At 38.3% G+C, this 24,378-nt stretch overlaps 1 protein-coding gene across 1 annotated transcript in view; it reads right to left on the bottom strand.

Annotated features, from left to right (window-relative positions):
- The window catches only part of LOC116698496 (zeta-sarcoglycan), a 372,560-nt gene that overhangs the window by 104,239 nt on the left and 243,943 nt on the right, over nt 1-24,378 (bottom strand). Inside the window, exon 3 of the mRNA XM_032530441.1 lies at nt 16,199-16,300. Coding sequence (XP_032386332.1) covers nt 16,199-16,300 — 102 coding nt within the window. The remainder of the gene's footprint in view (nt 1-16,198; nt 16,301-24,378) is intronic.

Genomic DNA, 24,378 nt, shown 5'->3' with positions numbered 1-24,378 from the left:
TTACGTAGTTCTGGGCAGACTTTAGAACTAGTGTGTTTATTAATGAGTAAAGGTTATTGCTACTATTGTTTGCCATTATTGTGTGACTGGACCGGTGTTTCCAAAATATTCCGGTGACTGTATCCCTGATCCAGATACTGTTGAAGTTGTGGTGAAACTGTGTTGCTTACTTCCCGCCTGTGGAGAAGTTTAATTACTGTACAAGCAAAGCCATAATTCTGCCTTTTGTCACTCAACTATGGTAGTGATATTAAGACGATAATAGCACAGGTCCTGGTGGAGACGGAGTGTGGAATTATTGCGCTGTGGAGTCACCTGTTTGCTCGCAGAAAGGAGCAGAAAATAAACTCTCTCTTGTTAAACAAAACCTCAGATTTTGCTGTAACTCCGGGTTAAGTTAGAATCTCGAGGAAACAAAGAGTGGGATTATTTTCAACCCCCCAGAGATCAAGAGTTTTAAGTGTTTTCTTACTTTCAAGTGTGTTTTCCCTACATTTCTCTCTCTCTCTCTCTCTCTCTCTCTCTTTTTTTTTCATGGTTGATGGGAAGACAACACAAGGGTTAAACACACATACACACATCTTACACACACACAAAAGCTGTCTAACCAGCTGGTCTCGCCTTTTCTTCCGCTATCGCTCTGCAAAAGTAAACTCAGGGTCAAATTTGGAGAGGATTTTCTATGCTAATTTCAAGGCTGCTCCTCTGCACTTGTGTACTGATGTTGCGAGACACTTTTTACCTCGACGAGACATCTCATCACGTTTAATCTCACGAGATCTCGTCACACTAGTAGTTACTAAACTCTACTGTTGAGTTTGATTCTTTATTAAAACTACCTCAGTGTACATGACCACTCACTCTCTTTCCAGCCTAAAGGTTTGCCAAGAGATTTGTCTAAAATTAGGTGAAGCATGGTGATAGGATGATGGTGATACATACTACTAATTTACATGTACAGTATGTACATGTTACATTGTGTACCAAAAAAAAAAATCAAAAAAAAAAATCAATGTGATACATTGTTGGGGGCTTGTTAGATAGATGAGAAGATTATTTAAAATACAGGAAGGGCCTCCATACACACACACACACACACACACACACACACACACATTTGTTTTGTTCGTGCTTTATGTTGTAGTTTTAAAAAGAGGTATATTAGTTTTGATTGATCCAAGAATTATTGATTGGCCATGGATGATGTGGAAGTTAAATAAATTCTATTATACCTTAAATAGGAGTTGCGTGTGATTGTTTTGTGTGTGTTGTAATAATGGCTGGTTGAACACAGGTTGGTGCTCAAATTCAACCTTCTTCTGTTCCTTTCAGAGATAAATAAATCATGTTAATTAAGATCTATATTTCAAAGGGAACACCACCTAATGAGACTGTTTCACAGTTCATTATTGGTCCCTGATTCCAGGGTGGTGCCCCGTTTTGATTGTTTGTCAACTCAATAGAGTTATATTCATAACTTTATTAAAACTGATAAAACATCTTTGATAATTTGCCAATAATTGATTCTGTACCTTACCAATGCCCAACAACAGTATATATGCAAGTGTGTTTAAAGTTGTATATTAACAGAGTGAGCTGTTCAATGCCTATGTACTAGCATTCAAAGTTATGTGTGTATAATTGTACATGTCTGTGAAACAGACAGGACAGTACGAGAGGTTATGCTAGACCAGCCTTGGTCATACAAGACTATTTTTTAAATGATCTTCACTTATCATGCAATGATTCATGCAATGGGTTTGAGCCAGTGTAGTTAACATTTATCCCTCTTATGTTAGAGCATATATTCTACACACTTAATTTGACATGGTGATTGCACTGAACAAATGCTTTAACGCACTTCATTAAATGCATAGCTTTGGCTGTGGAATGAAACAACTCAGTCTTGACTGTCCCTTTACCTAATATAGGCCCTCATTTTCCCACTGATGCTATTACTGAAACTTGCTGTGGGCTAAAAGATAAATTTGTTGGTACAAAGCTATCTGCTTGCCTGATCATTATGCCAATTACTGCACAGAAACCAAGATTGTGGGAGGGGGGGGGGGGGGGGGGGGGGGGGGGGGGTAAACTTAAATCTACAAAGAAAACTCAGCCCTGCACACTTTTAAGCAAAGCATCACAAACCTACTTTTTTATTGTGTCTGTCATATTAATGCTGAAGCCCTATTTGTAACAAGAGGATTGGAAAGACGTGTTATATTGAGCTAAACGTGTAGAGGAACTTTGGGTGTAGGTAATAAAATCTAAAATAAAACCGCACTAAAGAAAACCAGCCAACAATCAACGACCCTGAGTGTGTGGAGTTCACTAAATCAAATATTAAATAGAGTGTTGGCACACAGCTGAAGGCCTTGTGCTCAATGGTAACTGTTTTTATGCCAGTAATGCAGTATTTATGTATATGGAGGGATCAACTGCCTGGAGCCAGGATAAGTTATGAGTAAGGTAACGTTAAAACTAGTTGATCAAGGCAGGCATATCATCCCATGGGCCTCAACCCATGGGGTGGTATAAGAAAAGAAAAGAAAAAAAGTCTTAAAAATAAATGGTTAGGTTGTATTTCTGTTAGTACAGGTCTGAATAACAGAAGCTGAATAACATAATGCCAAGAAACCTCACTATACAGGTGTTAGATAATGATTAATTATACAGGTATTTTCTTTTACATGAAATTCATTGAGCTTCATCTTTGGTTAAAAAAACTAACTATTGTTACCTGTTAGAAAAGAGTGCAGTGTGCTTTATTGGAGACATGTACAAGCTATGTTGCATCACTGACACATGAGTTGAAGGGGTTTAATCTACTCTTTAGTTGTCCACTCTACAAGACTGCATGAAGGTGCATCCAGCACCATTGTTGGCCAATGCTTTTACTTTGAGGTTGGTTCCTGAAACTCTCAAAGGTGGAGGCCCAATTTGGCTTAACAATGATGGCCTTTTGGCAAAGCAATATCCATTTTAATGACAACATTATCACAATTCTTAGATCTAACATGGCGTGCCCTTTTTCTTTAGTCAAGTTCTGTGATGAGGGGATTTGTTGTGGCTTTTGGATGATGTGACCTCTGAGACAGCAGCTGGACGAAGGGATGGAATGATCTTTTGAAACAAGGGATTCATATTCTTATTCACTTTGTCTAGTTTCCTCTCTCCCTTCCAGGGCCAAATTGACTTTCATTCTTCTGACATTCTGAAAAATGCTGTTAAATGTTAATGGAGACTATTTTTACATGGGTCATGACCAGTCTGGCACACACACACACACACACACACACACACACTCTCAAATTTTGGACATTTGCCCAAGCAGAGAGACAATATGCAGATAGTCACACACGTACACACACACATATACACACACACACACACACCACACACACACACACACACACACACACACACACACACACACACACACACACACCACACACACACCCACCACAACTACACACCATTCTAAAGCTCAGTCTTGAATAAAATAAATGATGACTGTATTCTTGCTTCTAGAAAAAAGATCAAATAACTACCACCTCCCTTGGTCCCACTAACCTCTACAAACATCCTTCAGACAAACTTTTCTTTCTTCTTTTTTCTATTATCTTCAATTTAACTTCACTGGCAGCATCGACTTTCTATTTGATATCTTTTTTAATGTTGTGGGGGACATGGGAAAGGCGTAGCCATCTGACAAGCCCTCTGCATGTGTCTCCTTGGTGGAGCGCTCATCTTCTGACTTCGACACTTATTCTCACCGACAGCGTGTCTAAGTCATTCCTTTCCGCAGGCTGAAGAAATTCTCATATAGCGAGCGCCACCCGCTTAAAGTGACATGCTGTTTAAATCAAATACACTTTGCATTTGTTGGACTTGGAGACACCCCATGTTGAGAGCTCTGATATGGTAGACTGGTGAGTTGCACTTTTTTTTTTGGAGAAAGTTGCGAGCGCAAGTCACCCTGGGTAACTTCTTAGATAATTCAAACAAAACCACACTGTAACAGTTACTTGCCACAGTGAAACAGTTCCACAGCAATAGCCTTGGAATTATGGCCAATACCAAGGTCTGCATCCATTCAGTTACATTTACCCCAGATTGTTTACAATACTCCAAAGTTAAAATCAATATGGCCTGCCAAGACAGGAACAGTCTAATGTTCCATTAGAACTCTCTGCTATTCAATTACAGCTCCAGAGTTAGAGAAGTTTCAGCTAGCTCAGGTCCCCAGAGCAGAAGCACAGAGAAAGTATGAGGCAGACAGAGGGAGTAATAAATCTAAAACTGACAAACGGCAAAAAAAGTGATGGCATCCTCCCACCTTAACCCTCCCCCCACATCTTCAGTCTTCCTTGATGTTGCAATACGGGATATGGATGAGAGAGTTCTTCAGTTATTGCTGTTTTTAACTTTTCCGTTACTTCTCCTATTTTCATTATTGCTTTTCAATATCACTCTTTTCCAGTACATTTTTTCCTGTAACCTCCACTTCCTAAGACATGCCTAATTTTATACATTACCTCAATCCATTTGCATGCGTACATTTACAATATCTTTTTATTACTCCCCAGGAAGTAAAGCCCCTATCCAGGCAGTCTACTGCACATAACAAGGCTTGTCTCCATGGAGCCAGTATCTCTACAGGGGTGAGAGAAAGAGTTAGCACCAAACAACATAGAAAGAAGTCATTAGAGAGAGAGAAAGAAATGTCATAGACAGGAGGTAAAGGAAGAAAAGGCCCAATAAAAGGGTAAAGAGCCACATTAAAGAAAAGTAAAATCAAAAAGATAGGGAGCGACAGCAAGAGAACAGAATAAATGAAGTTTTCTTTGTGCCTCTTGTTGTGGTGATAGGTCGTCACGGGGTCCCTATGGGGACAATTATGGGGCCTTGTGGCAAGAATCAATGTTTGTGTATGTGTATGTGTGCGTGTGTGTATCACTAAAGACAGGCCTTTGTGGGAATAGAGCAGTGAGGGTGAGACACAGAGGGAACATTGCATCCATAGTGTGCTTTTTAAAATCCACCAACACAGCTTAAAATACCCTCCAACACCTGCTGCTCTGAAGATAATCCCACACCCTCTGGTTTACAATGGAATCATCTCCATATACATACTGAACATAAAACCCCCATATATACAGACTGTAAGAAGGAGTAAAAAGAAGAAGAAGAAAACCCCCTTAAAATTCATGTACAGCAAAGTTGCAGAGCTCTGGTAATATCCAAACTCAGTTATACCATACCTGCCCACTAGTAAATTAGCCTCTTCTTTGGATCCCACTATCACCTACTGTATCCACACAGCTCATTAGCTGGTTTACCAGGTAGTTTATGTTGCCTTGCTGCCTTGTTTTGGCAAGTGCCCCTAAACGACACATGTCTATGTTTAATTGACAAAGCCTTTTGGTGGGCGTAGTAATTATCACAGGGACAAAGGAGGAAGTTAGGTGATGTTGTTGTACAGACAAAGTCACACTTTAATACTGCTACACGTTGTCAACCAGTCAGTCAATGTTTTTTTTGTTCCAAAGCATGACAACAATCAACTCCTAATCTTGACAACCAAGTAAAAAAACTAGTAATTTTAACTGAAAAATAAAATTAAACAAATTACAAGCTGTTCCTGCATACCTGTTACTGTACTGTTTACCTGCCTGAAAACTGTTATTACTGCAGCAGCTTATCCTGCTAATTGTCTGGTTATCTGCTATAGACTTGCCTGCCTATAGATCAACTGGCTTGCAAGCTCAACCAGTAAAGCGCATTTCATCCAGCCTGTTGTGTCTGCAGCTGTTAACACCCACCAAATTTGTTTCAATTTGATACGGCCACAATGGGTATCCTGAATTTTCCATAGTGAATGTGACTGATCTGCCCTATGCTGCACGAATTGTCAGAATGTATGTAGTGTACTTTGTATATAACCTCCAAGTGCAGGCTTTTGATGTTTTTATCCAAGGGATGAAAGAGGTTTTGGCTGATTACCAGTGTAGGAGCCACACACTTTACATTGTTTATTATTAGTATGTTTTTGTTATTATTATTATTATTATTATATTGTGCACTTATATTGTAGGTGGTGGTTGTGTTCATCACGGCTTGAGCGGAAGTGATAACATTTGTTTGCTTCACCTGGGTTTTTTGGACTTTGACAGAGAGGGGGTGAGCATGGGAGCGAAACACTTTCTGTTGACTGCCGCACTAACATCGACACAAAGTAAGTATATATTTGGTAACTGCAGTACTAGTTGTATTTGCCGTGTGGAGGAATAAATCATTGCAATACAATCTTGAGTGCATCCCAGTGTGTTTATCCAGCAGTCAGTGTTCAGTCCCTCGCAGCATCACTTTTTTGGACTGCTTACAGCCGCAACAACAAGCTCCAGGTTCTTTGTCTATCAAAGTTTTGCTGGTGCCTCCAAATCCCTGCCGAGTACTTTGCTGTGCTTTCCCACTGCCTTCCTGTTCCTGCCTATTGCCTGGTAGTACTTCCTTGATGGTACCTCATTCAATGTTTAAGCTACTATTGCCAACTACCTCTTTTGTGTTTGCTTGATGCATGTCCAAAAACATGTCTCTCCCTATCTTTTGCTAATGTTCTGTTTGGTGACTGATTTTGTGTTTGTTAATCTGACTCCCACCTGCCTCCTTTTTTTGACACTACAAACAATACTTTGCAAACATGACTAAAAATTAATATATTGTACCGGTCCGTTTTTTTTTGCTTGGGATGTACATAGGTGAACTGGGGTGTTGTGGTGATTGTGCCAGTTATGCTTTGGTTTTTTTAAACAATTGTAGACTCTCTATATGGAAAGGTATCCATCTACCATGCTGACAGAAGAATCAAGAGACATTGTTTTTTATGATTATAACTGCAAGCAAGGAGTGGAAAGCCTAGTGGATATGACACAGGCCTTTGGTGCTGCGTTCGATTCCCACTGCAATACATCAATCAATATGTCCCTGAGCAACACACTTAACTCCTAGTTTCTCCAAAGGCATGCAACCTCTGAAATATTGTATATAGCAATTGTAAGTCGCTTTGGATGACATGTAATGTAATGTAATGTAATAAGCACACACACACTCTCACAGTTATAATGCATGAAAAACTTCTGACCACAATTAAAGAATGTGCTTCAAAAACAAATCCCAACATGTTTTCGGCAAGGTTTGTTCTGCCAAAATTACAAACAATGTTGACCTCACACTCGCACTACACAATATCTATTTACCTGCAAGGCATGTAATAATAAGCAAAATAAAGCAAGACCATAATTAAACCACTTGACCTTTCCAGCAGATATGGAAATTAAGGCCACTATATAAAACAATATGAAATAACATGAAACATAATACTGACCCAAAGAATTTAAAATGCCAAAATTTGCAGCACACGGTGTGTTAAACCTTCCTTTAGTCCCGTAGTTTTCTCTTTCTCTGTTTCTCATCCATCTTGTTTTCCTTTGTTTCTCTTTTCGCTCTGCTCATCATGTAGTCAGACCTTTTCTCCCACCTTTTTAGGTGTGTGGCTCCCTCTGACCCCTTTACCTCCTTGCTTTTTCCTCTTTCTTTCCTCTTCAGTTATCTTACTCTCTCCTGCACTGTATCTTTTTCCCTCCTACCCAACCAATCTAATTTCTCAGTATGACATTGTTGTTAGTGTGTGGTTTATGTGCATAGTTCTGTATTTAGCTCTCTCTGGGAGTCACAATGTTCCATTTACCTCTCTCACAATACTCCTGGGGGATGGCCCTGATTATACAAAATTTGAATGTGTGTGCATGTGTTTTTTTTTTACTAAGACATAATACAGCTGAGTAGGAGGGATGTCATCTTCTCCTCAATTCTCATATGTTTCTTTATATCCTGAAATGTATTTGCTTACACATTTAATTCAAGAGAACTTAAATCTTTTTTTCGCCCTTATTTTGGTGATTTTTAAAGTGCGCTCATACTTTTGCTATTGGGCACATTAAACCATCACCCAAAAAAATCAAGTCTGTGGCAAGGGTCCTGGTCCTGACAGTGAAAGGTAAACCTATCTAGCCTAAGAAGTTCAAAATCCATTTGTTACGGGAAACAGCAACAACAAATTTTCAGCTAGCAAGCCATGCACTGAAAATGGTAAGTTTTAATGAAAATTTGGATCGTGCAATAAGGCAGACCTGATTGGTTCTTTCGGTGAATGATACACTAGTAAGAGCAAATGCCGTTTAACCATGTAGCCAGCTTATTTAAATAGCTCACATTACTGTATATTGTGAAAAGTTAACTTTATGGGCCCTATTTTAACAGTCTAAGTGCACGGGGTGTATGGCACAAAGCACCAGTGAAACATTCATCATATTCTACCAACGAGTGTTTTCAAAAAAATATTGAATTGTGTGGCTTCAGATCTTCTACAGATTGTGAACGCGTCTCTTCTTTCAGGTTCCACAGGCACTGAAAACTGCAGTAATCAAGCCACTCCTAAAAAACAACAATCTAGACACGTCACTATTGAGCAACTATAGCCCGATATTAAACCTTCTTTTTCAAGTAAAATCATTGAAAAAGCGTTTTTTCAACAACTTAACCATTTCTTGTCACTTTCAGTGTCTACCTTTCAGTCGGGTTTCCAACCAAACCACAGCACTGAGACGGCTCTTGTCAAAGTCAAAGTCTTTAATGACATCCACCTTAACACAGATAGTGGCAAAATTTTAGTCTTTGTATTACTTGATCTCGGTGCTGCATTTGACACGGTCGACCATGACATATTACTAGACCGATTGTAAAACTGGGTTGCCCTTTCTGGCTCAGTACTGAGTTTGAATCCTACTTAAAGAATAGGGACTAATTTGCGTCAATAGGTAATTATGCATCTGAGCATACAAATATGACGTGCGGAGTTCCACAAGGCTCCATTCTGGGGCCTCTTCTGTTTAACATCTACATGCTTCCACTGGCTCAGATTATGGAAAAAAACAAAATAAGTTACCATAGTTATGTGGACAACACACAAATTTACATAACCTTATCGCCAGGGGACTATAGTTCGACACAAAAACTGACTAAGTGCATCAAACAAATTAATGGCTGGATGTGCCAGAACTTTCTGAAATTAAATGAAGGAAAAACTGAGGTGGGTTTTTTTGAGCAAAAGAGGAACGATTAAAAGTCTGTGCTCAGCTTCAAACAAAAATGCTAAAAACAACAGACAAAGCCAGAAATCTTTGTGTAGTTATGGACTCTGACCTGAATTTTAACAGCCACATTAAGACAATTACAATTACTATTATCACCTTAAGAATATATCACTTACAATCATTCAGTCACTCGCACTGCTTCTTATGTAATAACACCTAAATTCACTGCTTAGGTACGCACATTCAATTGATCACTTGCAGCATGTTACTTACAAACTCAATTACTCTCACCCTTCAAACATAGAGAGGTATGCACATGCAAGCACATGTGCACAAACTCACATACACAAATATAGCCATCCACAAATACGTACTCAGGGACAGACTTCATCTGTGTATGAAGGGTTAAAGGACTTTCATCTTCAATAGGCTTGACTACTGTAACGGTGTCTTTGCAGGTCTCCCTAAAAAATCAATCAGACAGCTACAGCTGATTTAGAACGCTGCTGCTCAAGTCCTCACTAAGACCAAGAGAGTGGGTCACATCAATCCAGTCCTTACACTGGCTTCCTGTGCCTCCTACTACACTACGAACGACCCAGACCTCTCAAGTCATCTGGGACAGGTCTGCTTTCTGTCCCCAGAATCAGAACTAAACAGAGGGAAGCAGCATTTGGTTTCTATGCTCCTCATATCTGGAACAAACTTCCTGGAAACTGCAGATCTGCTGCTGCTCTCAGTTCTTTTAAATCAAGGCTGAAGACCTTTCTTTTGGATGTTGCATTTCTTTAAATGGTTGTTCATTTCTTTAATTTTTAATTTCTTATACTGCACTGTAAATTTTATTCTTTATTTTTTAACTGTTTATTCTTGTGTTTTATCTGTTTTTATTTTTTTACTGTTTTTTAACTATTTTTGTGTAAAGTACTCTGAATTGCCCTGTTGCTGAAATGTGCTATACAAATAAAACTGCCTTGCCTTGCCTTCACGTTTTGCTGCCTCAAGATAGCAATATGCCAAGATATCACCTGACCACACCTCCTTGTAAGACCAGCACACCCATGGGTGCAAACATGGGCACAGGTGCATTTGCCATTTTAACAACGCAGGTGATGGAAGGAAAATTGACAATTGCGTTGGTCTAGCAAAGACACTTGCATCAGGTTTGCAATTCTTTAAACCACATTCGGTACCGTGGACAAGCTGAGGAACACAGCTGTGTGATTCTCTTTAACGGAGGTGGGGCCGTTCGCAAAGCAAACCAGTTTGTCTTCATCCTTAGAGTCTTTTCTCTTGTAAAACATACTGTTTGGAAATACGTCCTGTGTGAAGCATACATTTCACCTTTGTGTTACTTGTCCAAGTAAGTTTTCTAGCATTTGCATTTCTAACTTTAGTCAAGGCAAAATGTAAGGAGCATAAAGTACCAGGAAAGAGTGCTTCACTTATAAAGTCATCCAGAACCATGAGGCATCATATGATGGCCCTGTAGCAGGGTGGCAGCAGTAACTTTGTTAATGACTCTGTGCTCTCTTTGTGCCTATGATAACCTTAGCTGTGCTTACTACTATTGGTAGGTGCTTAGAGTGTAATTCTAAACAGTGATTTAAATACAATTATTTGTGTTGTCCAGTAGGTAGCAACTTGTGTTAGGGGCAATTTTTGTATTTTAGTGAATTGATTGCACGCCATGATTTCCCTTTGCACAACCCTTATTTTCCCGCCCTTATGTTTCTCTTCACTCCTCTTCCTCTCCATGGTTTAGTTTTTTGTATTCCCACCTTTCTACAGTTTCACTCTTCACAAAACAAGCAGTACACAGCTGTGTCCTCCGGGAGTTTATTGGATACTTCTGAATCAGCATGCTCCCACCCCAATTCAACCACACTTCACAGTAAAATTGCAGTGACTGTCAATATCATAGTAAAAGCATGCCTGCTGTTTCGAAAATACAAGGGCAACCTGCTGTATGCTTTCATGTAAGAAGATAAGGTTGGCCTCATACTCACACTCAAATACACACAAACATGCACATACACAAAACATCAATATCTGCTCAAAATAAAGTAAAAAAGCACATCATATTTTGAAAGTGAAATATCAATAGGTACTTAAACAGGCGCATGCAACCTTCACACACATATTTTAACACACATATTATCAAACAAATGGTTGACAATCACACACTTGCCGAATACACACATACAGTCTACAAAGAGAGATAGACACACACACAAGCAAGCTGTTATCACAGTGTGAAGGTTTAAAGGAAACAAAAATCGATGAAAAAAGTCTGTAAAAAAGTATCTTTAAGTACCTTGAAAAGCAATATGAATACAATCTATCTATCTATTATAATTATTAATATTATTGTTATTATTATTATTATTATTATTATTATTGTTTCTACAGTATGTAAAATAGTAGAAAACTGTGTTGCATGGGTAAGTATTACTGTACCTAGAATGTAGACCCATACATGGGTTTCAATTCAAAGATTTTAAAAGTTTATTTATTGTTGATTTAACATTTTTGTTTACTTCTGTCTTTTAAGTTTTTGAAGACAATCCCAGTGATTTGTCATGTTATTCTCAGTTAAATAATTTAAGGGATCAAAGTCAGGAAGTAGCAGATTTCTTTAATGCCATCTTGGAAGAAATTTGCTGGGATGTAAGTGATTCTAATTATTTGTGTTTCTGTTTATGTGTGATTTGTTATGTATGTCCCAGTGGAAACCTGTTAGTGAGAGGCACTTCGTACATGAGAAGACCATTAAAGTCAACTTTGAGGTAGTCTTGCAGTGCCAGACCAGCGCTGTAGAGTAAGGTCTGACTACACCACATTCACATTCTGGGATAAAAGAAAAAAAAAAAAAGCTCTTAGTTTGCATTGTTTTAAACCAATCAAAGACATGGCTTAAGCCATGTCAGGCAATTATCCTGGAAATGTACTTCCGTTGATCCAGACTATCTTTAAGGTTTTAATAGTACCATGCGTACAAGGATATAGACTTCAATTTATCTGACACCAGCAATATTAACATATCTCTTGTCAAGTGACTGATGAACTGATTAGAAGACAAAAAGAATGATTTCCATGGCATGTTTTCCACTATCATGGATTATTACATTATTACAGGAGAACTCATTTAATTTACTGTATATTAATTTATTAGTTTAGTTTTTTTTCCCACATGGGTATCATGTACTGTAAACATTGTAAAACCCTTTGAGAATAATTTGTGATTTTGGGTTGTATATTTAAAATTGACATTTAATCTTCACAATTATATTCAAATGCACAATGAGCTAGTTTGTAACGTTTTCAGTATGCACATAATCTATAAATGCATCAAATATGAATGACATGTCTAAAATCATGACATGTTCAGGAACTTGAATCATAAAGACTTTCAAATGTATTTCATTTACTGCCCCTGCTATTTTCATCTGAATTGTGAGGCTGTTAACATGAATTTGACTCATACATCTTGGATGTGAAGCAAATGTGGCAAAAGCAAGCCATACAGTGGTTATCCTTTATTCAAGTGCTCTTGATGGTATCAGGGTTATCATGCCTTTCATTTTCAACAGTATTGATGCAAATACTGCTGAAAACCTTTGTGACATATTAGCCTTTTCCATCTGCACTGTCCAGTAAAGCAGAAATAACAATTGTAAGCAATATTTTAGAGATCTGAGTTTGAAGCAAAGTTTGTCACTTACCCAAAGTTTGCACCAACTGCGGAACGGCTGCGGAGTCATTAGGTTTCAATTAAAGACAATGTGTGTATTTTCACTGACTGCAGAACGGCTGTGTTCCGACTCTGTCCCAGCTCCGGCGATCCGCAGCTCTACGGATTGGATACGCAGAGCTTCTATTTTTGCCGGATGCCGGAGAGCTCTGCAGTAATTGTTGTGCGGGACAGGAACTCGAGCACAGAAACAAAATAAAACATCCGTTCTTTTTAAAAATAAAATACACCGTGCTCACGGTGGATCATATTTCCCTGCACTACACCTTGAAAATGTGGGCGGAGACAGGCCTGAAGTCAACAAGTCAGAGGTTTTGTAGTTCTGTTTATATCCAGCGTTCATACATTAATTTGCGAGATCTTGTGGACCCTTGTGACTTCAGCTGTCAGTCATGACTGCAGCCGTTCTGCAACAAATCTGGAACTGGTGGGGACGGACAACACGCAGCCGTTTGGTCAGTTGGCGGAGATCAGGGGTTATACTGTTTCACTAAACAAGCGTTTGCAGATCATCCTTCTTTTATCGCCTCTTACAACTCTCTTCCTTCTCTTCCTTAATTACTCTCCTCACCGGCCTTCACTCGTTCTACAGCACTCGTCTTACTTCATTCCATCTCCTCACCGTCATTCTTTATTGTTCATCATCATCTCTCTCTCCCTACTCCCAGCCTTAATTCTCTAATTTAGTTTATCTCCAGTTATCGTTCCTTTCTTTCTCACCGTTTGTTTTTTATCTTCAAAACCCTACTGTCCTTTTCTATCAGTATGCTCAAAAGAGCTCCCCATTCCTCCTGTTGTTACCCCAATTATTTTCTGTGGCTTCCTGTATTTCTCTGACTACCATCACATACCATATATATGTTTATTATATATTAGACCGTGTTTCTGACCGTACTGTATACATAAACTATTAACCATATTATGTCTTATCTAACTGACTTTTATTGAGAGACTACATTTCCAAACCCACTCAAAGCCAAAAACAATGTTGTCAAGTTCATAAACAGCAGTATGGGATGTTTTGTTTTGTAAAAGCGATGGGTAATGCTTTTGTGAAATTGCTGTGAAAACCACACAACAGTACACATGGTGTTTCAGATTCAAAGTTCCAATAAGCTTTATTGATATAGATATTTTATATTGAGAAGTCAGACAACACTATTATGAAATTTTGGTGGCAGTTCCTTAAGGCATAAAAACATAAATTAACAAACACAGAGGAAGCATATGCTAAAGTACTATTTATATCTATATTACAATTAGATAACCTGTCCCAACAGACAGGCGGGATCAGAAGAATAACTATTACTGTAGCATTACTGTGGGAATAAGTCAACCCCTCCCCTCCCCCCCACCCCTGCTTACTATTCATACGTATGAACACACGCACACGATTGAGCACACAAACACACAGGGCCACAAGGATTGTCCTACATAGAGTGACAAAGTGTCCGTGTTGCCTCAGCTGACGGGTTTCGATGATGATTCTGTGTGTGATTAATGGAGACATGGTAGAGCTCTGGATCATATGCAGCACTACAATATGCCACATACATGACAAATAGACATTGACTGCTGGGGCAATATCTGATTTCTGCTCATTATCGAGGTTGGAACATACAGGGATGTATACACACACATACATCCTCACTGTTTAGACAACATATGCATTCCTTAGTAGGGCTGCACAATTTATCAAATTTTAATCACAATCACGATTTTGGCTTCCCACGATCAAATTTGCATGATTGAGCGATTTTTTAAATGCATCATTTCATAGAACGCTCCGGTTTTTTTTAAAAGTCAATCTACTGCGCCGTAAACCACTGTCTGCTCATGTGCCAGTCAGAGTGGTTCCCTGCACCGTGCAGCTTAGTTTCTAGATGTAGACAGTCACAGAGGACAGAGTAACGTGAGGAAATTCAACAGAGAGCAGTCGGTTATACGTCGGTCTCAAGGTTTACCAGTTTACTAGTAAACGCAACATTTTGTCCCGTCTGTGTTGTTTTTCAGACAACAGCAGTGACCAGTACTAGTCGGTGCTAGTTAGCGTCTGTTACCTAGCAGGGCTGTAGGTCGCGAGTAATATTTTTCCTCTACGACGCACCAGTGCACCTATTGTCTTCGCATCCGCTGCAATGTTGTTTATATGGATATGGTTTATTTTTGCGTTACATGACCCATTTCTTCTGTAAAGTTGTGCCTGTGTTAAATCTCTCCTCTACTCTCTCTCCTCTTACTCTCCGCGCAGCCCTGCCACACAGTAGCGCCGGTCCACACTTCTGACATTAGTCTACAGTTTTAATTATTAACACAGCTGTATATTGTTAAGCATGAGAGTCAAACCTGCATTTGTACCAGTGTTTCCACTGGTAACTCTGCTATCGCGGCCGCCACGGCAAAAAACACAGAAGAAGTTATTGAATGCAACTAACTTTCAGTTGGTAGAGTAACAGCGTGTGAGACGCAGCCTGCTGGACCTGGGCGAGAGATGTGACCCATGGCCAGAATATCATAGTTCATAAAAATGCAGCGCAGTGACAATACAAACATTTCATACGCATGACGTGTGTAACTCAGCTGACCCGCCATTCGACCCATGCTGGACCTGTTCATAATGAGTCAGACTGTCACTATGTGAGTACGTCCATTGCACTCCTTCTCTTTCCCTAGCTCTTTTAATCAGTTTTTGTTGAAAACAAGTCGAGGAGCTTTCTCAAAGATACATTAAAAAAAATAATGTTCTACGCTATTTCTTTCAGATTGCTAATTTTCATTCACATTTGTTGCAGCTGTATGTCTGTACAACATACAACTTCAACATTGGAAGAATGTAGCATAATATGGATGTGAAAGCAGTTATAATTAGCCTATGAGACCATAAATATGTTTTGGTTAAAATCAACAAATAATCATGATAATTAATTGTGATCACAATATTGACAAAAATAATCGTGAATATCATTTCAGCCATAATCGTGCAGCCCTTTAGTACAATATTTACTACTACTAATAAGAATAATAATATTTTTTATTTATAGTGCACTTTCCATCAATAGATCTCAAACTGCTACAGGTAAAAAAGAGAAAAAATATAAAAATAAGAAAGCTGTTGAACCTTGACGATTGAACTGATTAAAGAAAGACTACAATTTAGCACAAAAAAACATGAAAACACAAACTCAAACAACTATGCAGGCAGGCAGGCAGGCAGGCACGCACGCACGCACGCACACACACACACACACACACACACACACACACACACACACACACACATTTATCTTACCCTGCGAGACTGGATCTCTTTGACATATAGAGGCAATAAGAATTCGGACACTCCCTCCAATCTGACACCTTCCTTGGTCACCCGTAGATTCCCCATTCCATCCTAAAAAGACGGAGATACATACAGAGAGAGACAGAGAGACACTCAGTGGTTATTCAGAAAATAAATGACAACTCGAGTGAAAAAACAAAACAAATAATTTGCCAACATACATCACAGAGTCAGAGAATCCACTGATTTGCTATTGTTTGAGAGTTTACTATTAATTAATATTCATAAATGATACAAGAAACTATTAGCTAAAGAGTATCAATGTCTTTTGTCGGAATAAACTATAATGCAGAGAACAGTGATAAGAGACAATTACCAAGTTAATCAGTTTTTACATTACATCTGCAGTTATAGGTAGGCTATGGAAGAAGTTACATCATTGCATGAACTATCCTCTGGTTTTCTACGGCCTCAAATACATTTTTAAGTTCTAGTGTGTGTGTTAAATGTTCAGTTATTTCTTTGTATACATGCCAACATGTCAAAATCCCTCTCTTAAAATAAATATAAATATAGATATATGAATCTGTACACATAAAATTGTGTTATTTTGGACGACTAAGCCCGTCCATTGAATAAAAACTGCACTTGACCTTAAGCTTATACCATGGGTCAGAGTGTGTGTTGATGGTAATTGAAACAAACTTTGTTACCATTAAGAAAGAATGTGGTTGGGGTCTTATTTACTAATTCCTCCCACATTGTGATCTGACAAAATGTGGCTAGAGTCCTTTACCGCGCTGTATCTCACAGCTCCGTATCATTTCACCGTGACTTAAGACAACAAATTGTCTGTGCTGCCTGGAAATGAAACCACTTAAAATGACCAGAATGAATGAGGATAAAGACACAAAGTTGTCAAACCTTAACACATCAAACTATTTACACAATAAAAGTGGTTTAACTTCAGATTTGGAAACAATGTTAATGCTGTACATACCATTGACATCTTTCATGTATGGTGTTCCTCGTTTCATCTGCTTTATCTTGCAAATTTGTCTTGACTAAACATCACTATGAATGTGTAACTATTTAATGGCTTAGGTTTTACTCAATTTAAGACACAATTTTAAGGATCTCCAAATACCCAGCAGTACTTATTAAAATAAGTCATTGATGAGCAGTGTAATATTGATGAGAGATGGGAATATCATGTATTCACACAGGTCTGCTTCATCCATTGCGATCCTGTTTTAAAGAGAACTTTCTTAACAGTATAGTAAGATTATATGTTTAATTTGAGCATGTGATTATTAATATGTTTATTCCACATCAATGAGCATCATACAATAACCATTATATCCAACAACAACAAAAAAACAGAAAGAATGAGCAACAGGACGAGAAATGCTATGTAACGCTTGATGTTCATGTTGCACTTTGTTTGTAAGCATTCAACCACAATGTATCCCAGGAGTCTCACCCATTGGCACACTGCAAAAGCTTCAAGAGAGTTGTGGTTTTCTTTGTCAAAACGACAGGGTGCTAAAAAATTTCATATAATCATTTAGCTTACAATGCGGAAAGAAAACCCCAGAAACACATTTTAGCTTAACAGAAATACAGATGAAACAAGAAGACGTTAGCTAGCACAAGGGGGATTATTGGCTCTCAATGGGAAGCCTCTTCAAACAAAGGTCCACTCACTAAAATCACAAAATGAACAATTAAAAAAAAAAGAGTCCTACTTACATCAAAATCACCTGAAGCTTTGAAGGTTATCATTTCAGTACATTTGCCTTTATTAATTAGACCTTGGTGGTTTTTTTTCACTTTGCAATGATTCTGAATTATAAACAAGTGACATTTATCCATAGAAATACAATTAAATTTATTTCTTATTCATTAACAATACAAGTATGGTTACCTTGCTAATGTCTAATGGATAGAATTAAAATTGCAATACAACAATTGAATAAAAATGATTATGAGATAAATGCAGTGCCGCATATACATACTGCTCAACTGCTTTGACAAGGACTATAGACCCTTTTTTTTACAATTTCATAAAAGCAAAACATAAAAAGTACCAGTATATGAACATGAGCTTTGTAAACACATTTAGGTTGAATTCTTCACATCACAGCGCCATTTCTGGTCAGCTGACCGGCTCGATGTGATAACATGGCTTTGTGCCGGTTTGTGATTTTACAGATTCCACACAAGTGAGTGCTTGAAAAGATTGTTGGATCAGACTTACACGGTAAGATTAAATTCTTTTCAAACAGAAATTCAGGGTATTAGGATAGTAGGGGCTTTAACAGAGCAAAGAGGCATCTACTGTACCATGTCAAATCTGTGCTTAGAAGAGTGACAGTGGAGGCAGCATTGCAATACAACAGTTGTTCTGGTCATGTGCTTGGTTAGAGCTCTAAGGGGCTTCTGAGTATAGTATCCTGGTTCCATGGAAACATATTTCTGTTGATCAAGCAGATTTTTCAGCAGAAGTTAAAGTTAGACACTGATATAATTTCCTTGTTTGTAATATTAGCCAAGCGGGTATAAAATCAGCTTAACAGAATGGAGTTGATTGACATTAAATGGAAAAACCATGACAGTAGGTCAGGCAGTTTTATGTTTTATTTTACAAAAAGTTCTTTAAAATTGGTTACAAAATTGTAAACAATTGATTTCTGAAGGAAAACATGAATGCAATTGGAATGGAATATAAATTGTCATGGTTTTGTCAAGTTTCTGTTGTAGTGTGTTCCTGTTTTGATTGAAATCCGCTGTTTGGTTAGATCCTTGGTGACTTGTCTTCCTGGCTTTGTCTGCTTTCCCGCCCGTATGGTTATGGTTATGGTAAGCCTCAAAAAAATGTGTATGGAACAATTCAGTTTTCAACCTGAGCAACTTTTTCACTGATTGTGTCGCTCAATGACAAGAAAATTAGTCTTGCTTCCCTGGTTCACAGTTTTTTTCATTTTGAAAATATTGGTGAACTGTCCGTGAAGACAGGAATTCTGTTGGGTGTGCTGCTGTTGATTATCATTAATTGTTAGGAGCAGCAAACCAACAAAGCCTTTCAAATTAGAAATATACTTCAGAAAGAGACATTGAGGGAGAGAAATTGGGAGAATAAGACAATGAGGAGAGCAGAGGAGAAGATGTCAGAGTAGAAAAAGAAGTACTCTTACTTAAAGAGGAGTAAATCCCAACTCTCACACCAACAACAACCAAAACAACAGTGCTAATTCAGCCCCCTGTCATCTTCGGTCTTCTTTTGAGAGCCATTTTTCTAAAAACAATGTATCATCTTGCATATAAGAAAAGGGTGTAACTCCAACATCAGAAAACAAAAACAAGATAAACACTATACTCTAATCCTAACACTAAAACAGAGGACTTTCAAGCCAGGGAGCAGAGTTCACTTCTGAGGGAAAATTAAAGTCTTTCACCCAGGAAATGTGTGTTCCTTAGGGGTGTTATAATCCAAACCACAGGCTTTTTCCTAATCTTAACTGGTCACTTTTTTACCTAATCTTAACTTTTGTCGCAGCAAAATGGTCAAATCAAGTGGACTAAATTTAACCGCAATCTCCGCCGAAACGACTAGCAGCTTGCCGTGCTTGGTACCCAGCTCAAAGTCACCTATTTTTGTGTAACTGAACCACCAACTACCGCTGATACAACCGAGGTCCGAAGCCAGTGTCCCAAAGCTCTGTAGCATCTTAAACAAGTAGCAACTGCCGTTCGGCGTCATGGAGCTTGTAGCTAGCCGGTGCCACGTGGCTACGCGGCGTCACGTGATCAGTTGGTGGTCTTCTAATGTCGTAGGATATATGTTTTGGTGTCCATACATTTTTGTATGATATCATATGGACCCGTTCATGAGAACGCTGATTGATTGATTTTGAGAACTGTTATGATAAAAAAGGCTAATAATGTCTTGTTTCCTGGTTTGGTGATTGACCCTTTAATGCCTGGTTTCTGGCAGTATGCAGTATCAACCTCCTGACTTTGCATAACTCCCAATTTGAACAGCTTTATATGCATGAATTATTTGCACGCAAAATTTTATCTGTTGGCATTTATATAATACTATAAGCTACACTTGCTGAATGTAAAGCAGGTTCATTTTTTAAGTAGGAAAACCAGAGTTTGAGACATTAACACTAAAACTCTATATTACTAAGACAAGTACTGAAGGTACTAGGTTAAAGTACAACTATAATGGAAAATAATGCTTCTTATTTGCATGAAATCTAAACACAAATTTTAGTTAGAATCCCTTTTGGGTTATGATTTCCCCATATTTGATTAGCATTGATTGAATTCCTACAAATCTGTAATCAAAGAAACTTCATCCTATCAGAGGCGGGAGACCTCTACAATATGCAATGTGATTTTTAACAAAAGATCAATCCTTACCAACTACAGTCTATACATAATCCACTCACACACACAGACTTACAAATGGGAGTATAGCAAAGTGATAAGAGTGTGTCAGATCGATAAGTTAAACCAGCCAGAGGTTTTCAGTGCTGTTGCTAGATCTATAGTCATTATGCTGAATATACAGTAGAGCATGGAGCTTATTCAATAAGCCATAACACAATAGGCCAGGAGAATGACAAACTTGCTCACTATCTGTGATACACAGATCCAGTAAATACTGTGTCCACACAAAACTATTTATACAGACACACACAAACTAGTATATACCTCCATATATCAAAAAACAGATATAATTGTGGAACATGTGCACACAGACAAACAGAGGGAGAACGGAGGGATCATAAATACAGAATAATCTCAGTTTGAACTAATTTACACTCACTACATTCAGTGCATTGCCTCTCTAATCCTCCCTCACTCAGTCACACACTGTCTCTCAATTCCAAAAACATGAAGATGACGATATGAAAATAAATCAGGTGATTTTATTCCACCTCACTGGTCCGCTGTCCAACACTGAAGCCACCTTCTGATTGAACATGACGGCGCTCCCTCTTTCTCTGTGATCTCACACACTGCATGGCATGTTTCATTTCCAATCCAGTATGCATCATTGGCATGAATGGTACATGGGAACATTATTGCCAAAGCCTGGAGTACAATGGGAATTCATCAACAAAAAGAAGACAATAAGCAGATCTCTCTACATTCATTGCTTTCAGTTGCTCTCTCTCTCTCTCTCTCTCTCTCTCTCTCTCTCTCTCTCTCTCTCTCTCTCCTTGAATTTGTCTGTCAAGGATTTTCTTTGTCCTACTACTCTCCATCTCTCTCTATCTTTGTCAATGTTAAATAAGTTTATTAGTTATTATTAGTTTAATATACTGTGCTTTGTCGCAGGGCTGGCTTATTCTTGAATTAAAAGCACACTCTGGTAATCATGTGGAAAGACATTTATCAATCAAGCAAGAGTTGGTGAAAGAACCTTTTGATTATTCATAATTCAAATTTACAAACTGACTTCAATTCCATTTCAGCCAGTAGTGAATTTTATTTTAATAAGTTCTAACTGCAGACGCGGCAATTGTGGTTAATCCAACTGGCACTTTGAATAAGACATTGTGCACGATGCTGCAGAAGACTTGACCAAGACACAGATGCACCTTTAGTTTTTGGGTGGGTCAAATCTGCCTAAGTGTTAAAAATAAATAGCTCAACTGTAGCAAAGAATTCCTAAAACTTGTTCTATATACATTCATATAATTGTTGTAACATTGTTCATTTATTTTCTGTGAAAGCACTTCAACAATGTTTTTACAATTTTTTGGGGTTCTTGAGATCTTACAAATATAAATATTTGTTCTTTAATTGTACCCCCCTATCTCTATCCAGGCTTTTCCCAGTTCAATGCCAGCAGATGTTTTAACTTACTAATCTTAATAACTAGCTTACCTCATTGGTAAACTACTGCAACTTAGTGAGCTTGTGGCCAGTTGTGCCTTCATCAGGGTACTTGGTTTGTTGTTATCACTATCTGTCTGACCTTATCTTTGTGTCTTTTGGAGACTGCTTGTGGTTGGTCGTTTTTTGGTAGTATACTGAGGTGTGAATATTATTGCAACAATATCTCATGCTATATTTGTGGATATATACAGACCATTGTACTAAACAGCTGTTGTATTTTAAAATGTTTACATTAATACTAATTATCATCAAATTTCAAAATGGCCCTGAAACAAAAGACGTATCAAATTATTTGGTGTCCCCACCCTGTATAGTCAAATATTCACAGATTATTACAGTTAAAAGGTAAATCTTTTAGCATGTATTACATTGACTCTAGTTACTTGTTTGAAAGTTTGAAAGTTACAGAAAGCTCTTCCACTTTTAGACCTTGGCAAACTGGCAGGTCGTAACACTGTTAGTTATTCCTTATGTAGAGTGGCGAGAGAGTCTCTATAGTCCGAGAACAAAGGTTACAACATATTTAAGCATTTTCTGGTAGTTGTTGAGACTCTGAGCTCAAATGTTTTGTAGCCTACTTGAATTTGTCATTGTACAGTAGACAGAGAGAAATAAAGGTTATTTTACTATTATTTCACGTTGATCACATTCTAAAGCACCACACAACACTGTATTTCTCAGTATGGCTATAATAGAAGATTGTGTCGTCTGGTGACTTTCCCGCTCAGAAGCTTGAGTGAAGATATTTACCCCTTCTGAAGAGTCCATCGTGTTGTTTTAATCACCCCGTCTCCTTGGCTACTAGCAACTGTGTGGAGGAGGGGTGGGGGCACATGCACGATAACGTAAGGCTTGTATCATGTGGACGTGCCAACAGTATTGTTGTCATTACTTAGAATTCCTGAAGGGGGCGACAGAAACTACACACTAGATTTCATTGCAGCACTAAACAAGTAAGGAGGCAACTCTAGTATCGATTTATGACCATGACAAGATGAACAGAGAACATTTCTCTGTGTTTAATATCATTAAAATTAAAGTTAGGTTTTGCTGTCCGCTTTCCGACTCAATTTAACAAAGAAAGAGAGAGGTCTGCACGACACAGACACAGTAAACTGCACGCTGCAGACGCGTGTGTGTCTCGGCCAAGAGAAAGAGAGAGAGGAAGAGAGGGCGTGGATGTTTAAAGAGAACGAGAGAGGGAGAGCGGCGCTACTCTCTAACGTTCTAACGCTGGGTGTTCCAGGCAGCTTTTTTCTTCCGCTATCGCTCTGCAAAAGTAAACTCAGGGTCAAATTTGGAGAGGATTTTCTATGCTAATTTCAAGGCTGCTTCTCTGCACTTGTGTACTGATGTTGCGAGACACTTTTTACCTCGACGAGACATCTCATCACGTTTAATCTCACGAGATCTCGTCACACTAGTAGTTACTAAACTCTACTGTTGAGTTTGATTCTTCATTAAAACTACCTCAGTATTGTACATGACCACTCACTCTCTTTCCAGCCTAAAGGTTTGCCAAGAGATTTGTCTAAAATTAGGTGAAGCATGGTGATAGGATGATGGCGATACATACTACTAATTTACATGTACAGTATGTACATGTTACATTGTGTACCAAAAAATAAAATAAAAAAAACAATGTGATACGTTGTTGAGGGCTTGTTAGATAGATGAGAAGATTATTTAAAATACAGGAAGGGCCTCCATTCACACACACACACACACACACACACACACACACACACACACACACAATTCCTTTTTTTCTGTGCCTTTTCTCTTTTGCCAACAAATAATAAATAGTCAACATAAGAGCTGGCAAATCAAAGTCAGTTTGGCAACAATAACAACAACTAATCAGAGACAAACAATATTCTACTTGGCTTTGTCTATGTATATTCTTCTTCCCTGCCAATTAAAATGGGCTTCATCGCTATGACATCTACAAGAGTTTGCCAAAGAGAAATCAACAACTCCCAGCACAATGAAAATGACACACACAATTGTTTCATCATCACACAATCAACTGCACTCCCCTGCTTCCTTCATTTTCTTCCCTTACATAACAGCATAAACATGTGGGTTTACACAGAGCAAACCATAGGTAAGAGTAAGATATACATTCTGTGTCTGTGGCACTGATTATCTGGTACATGTGTGGACTTGCCTTCTAGAGGATTTAGAAGTGGGTCAGCTTAGCTGGATGCTTGCCCTGGTCTCAAAACGATTCATAGAACTCTAATTTTGCCTTCTCTGTAAGTCCAGCA

Source organism: Etheostoma spectabile, chromosome 2 (genome assembly GCF_008692095.1).
Source record: "Etheostoma spectabile isolate EspeVRDwgs_2016 chromosome 2, UIUC_Espe_1.0, whole genome shotgun sequence".
In the NCBI taxonomy this organism is placed as follows: Eukaryota; Metazoa; Chordata; class Actinopteri; order Perciformes; family Percidae; genus Etheostoma; species Etheostoma spectabile.
The sequence above is the reverse complement of the archived record's forward strand: the minus strand, read 5'-3'. Positions and strand labels throughout refer to the sequence as shown.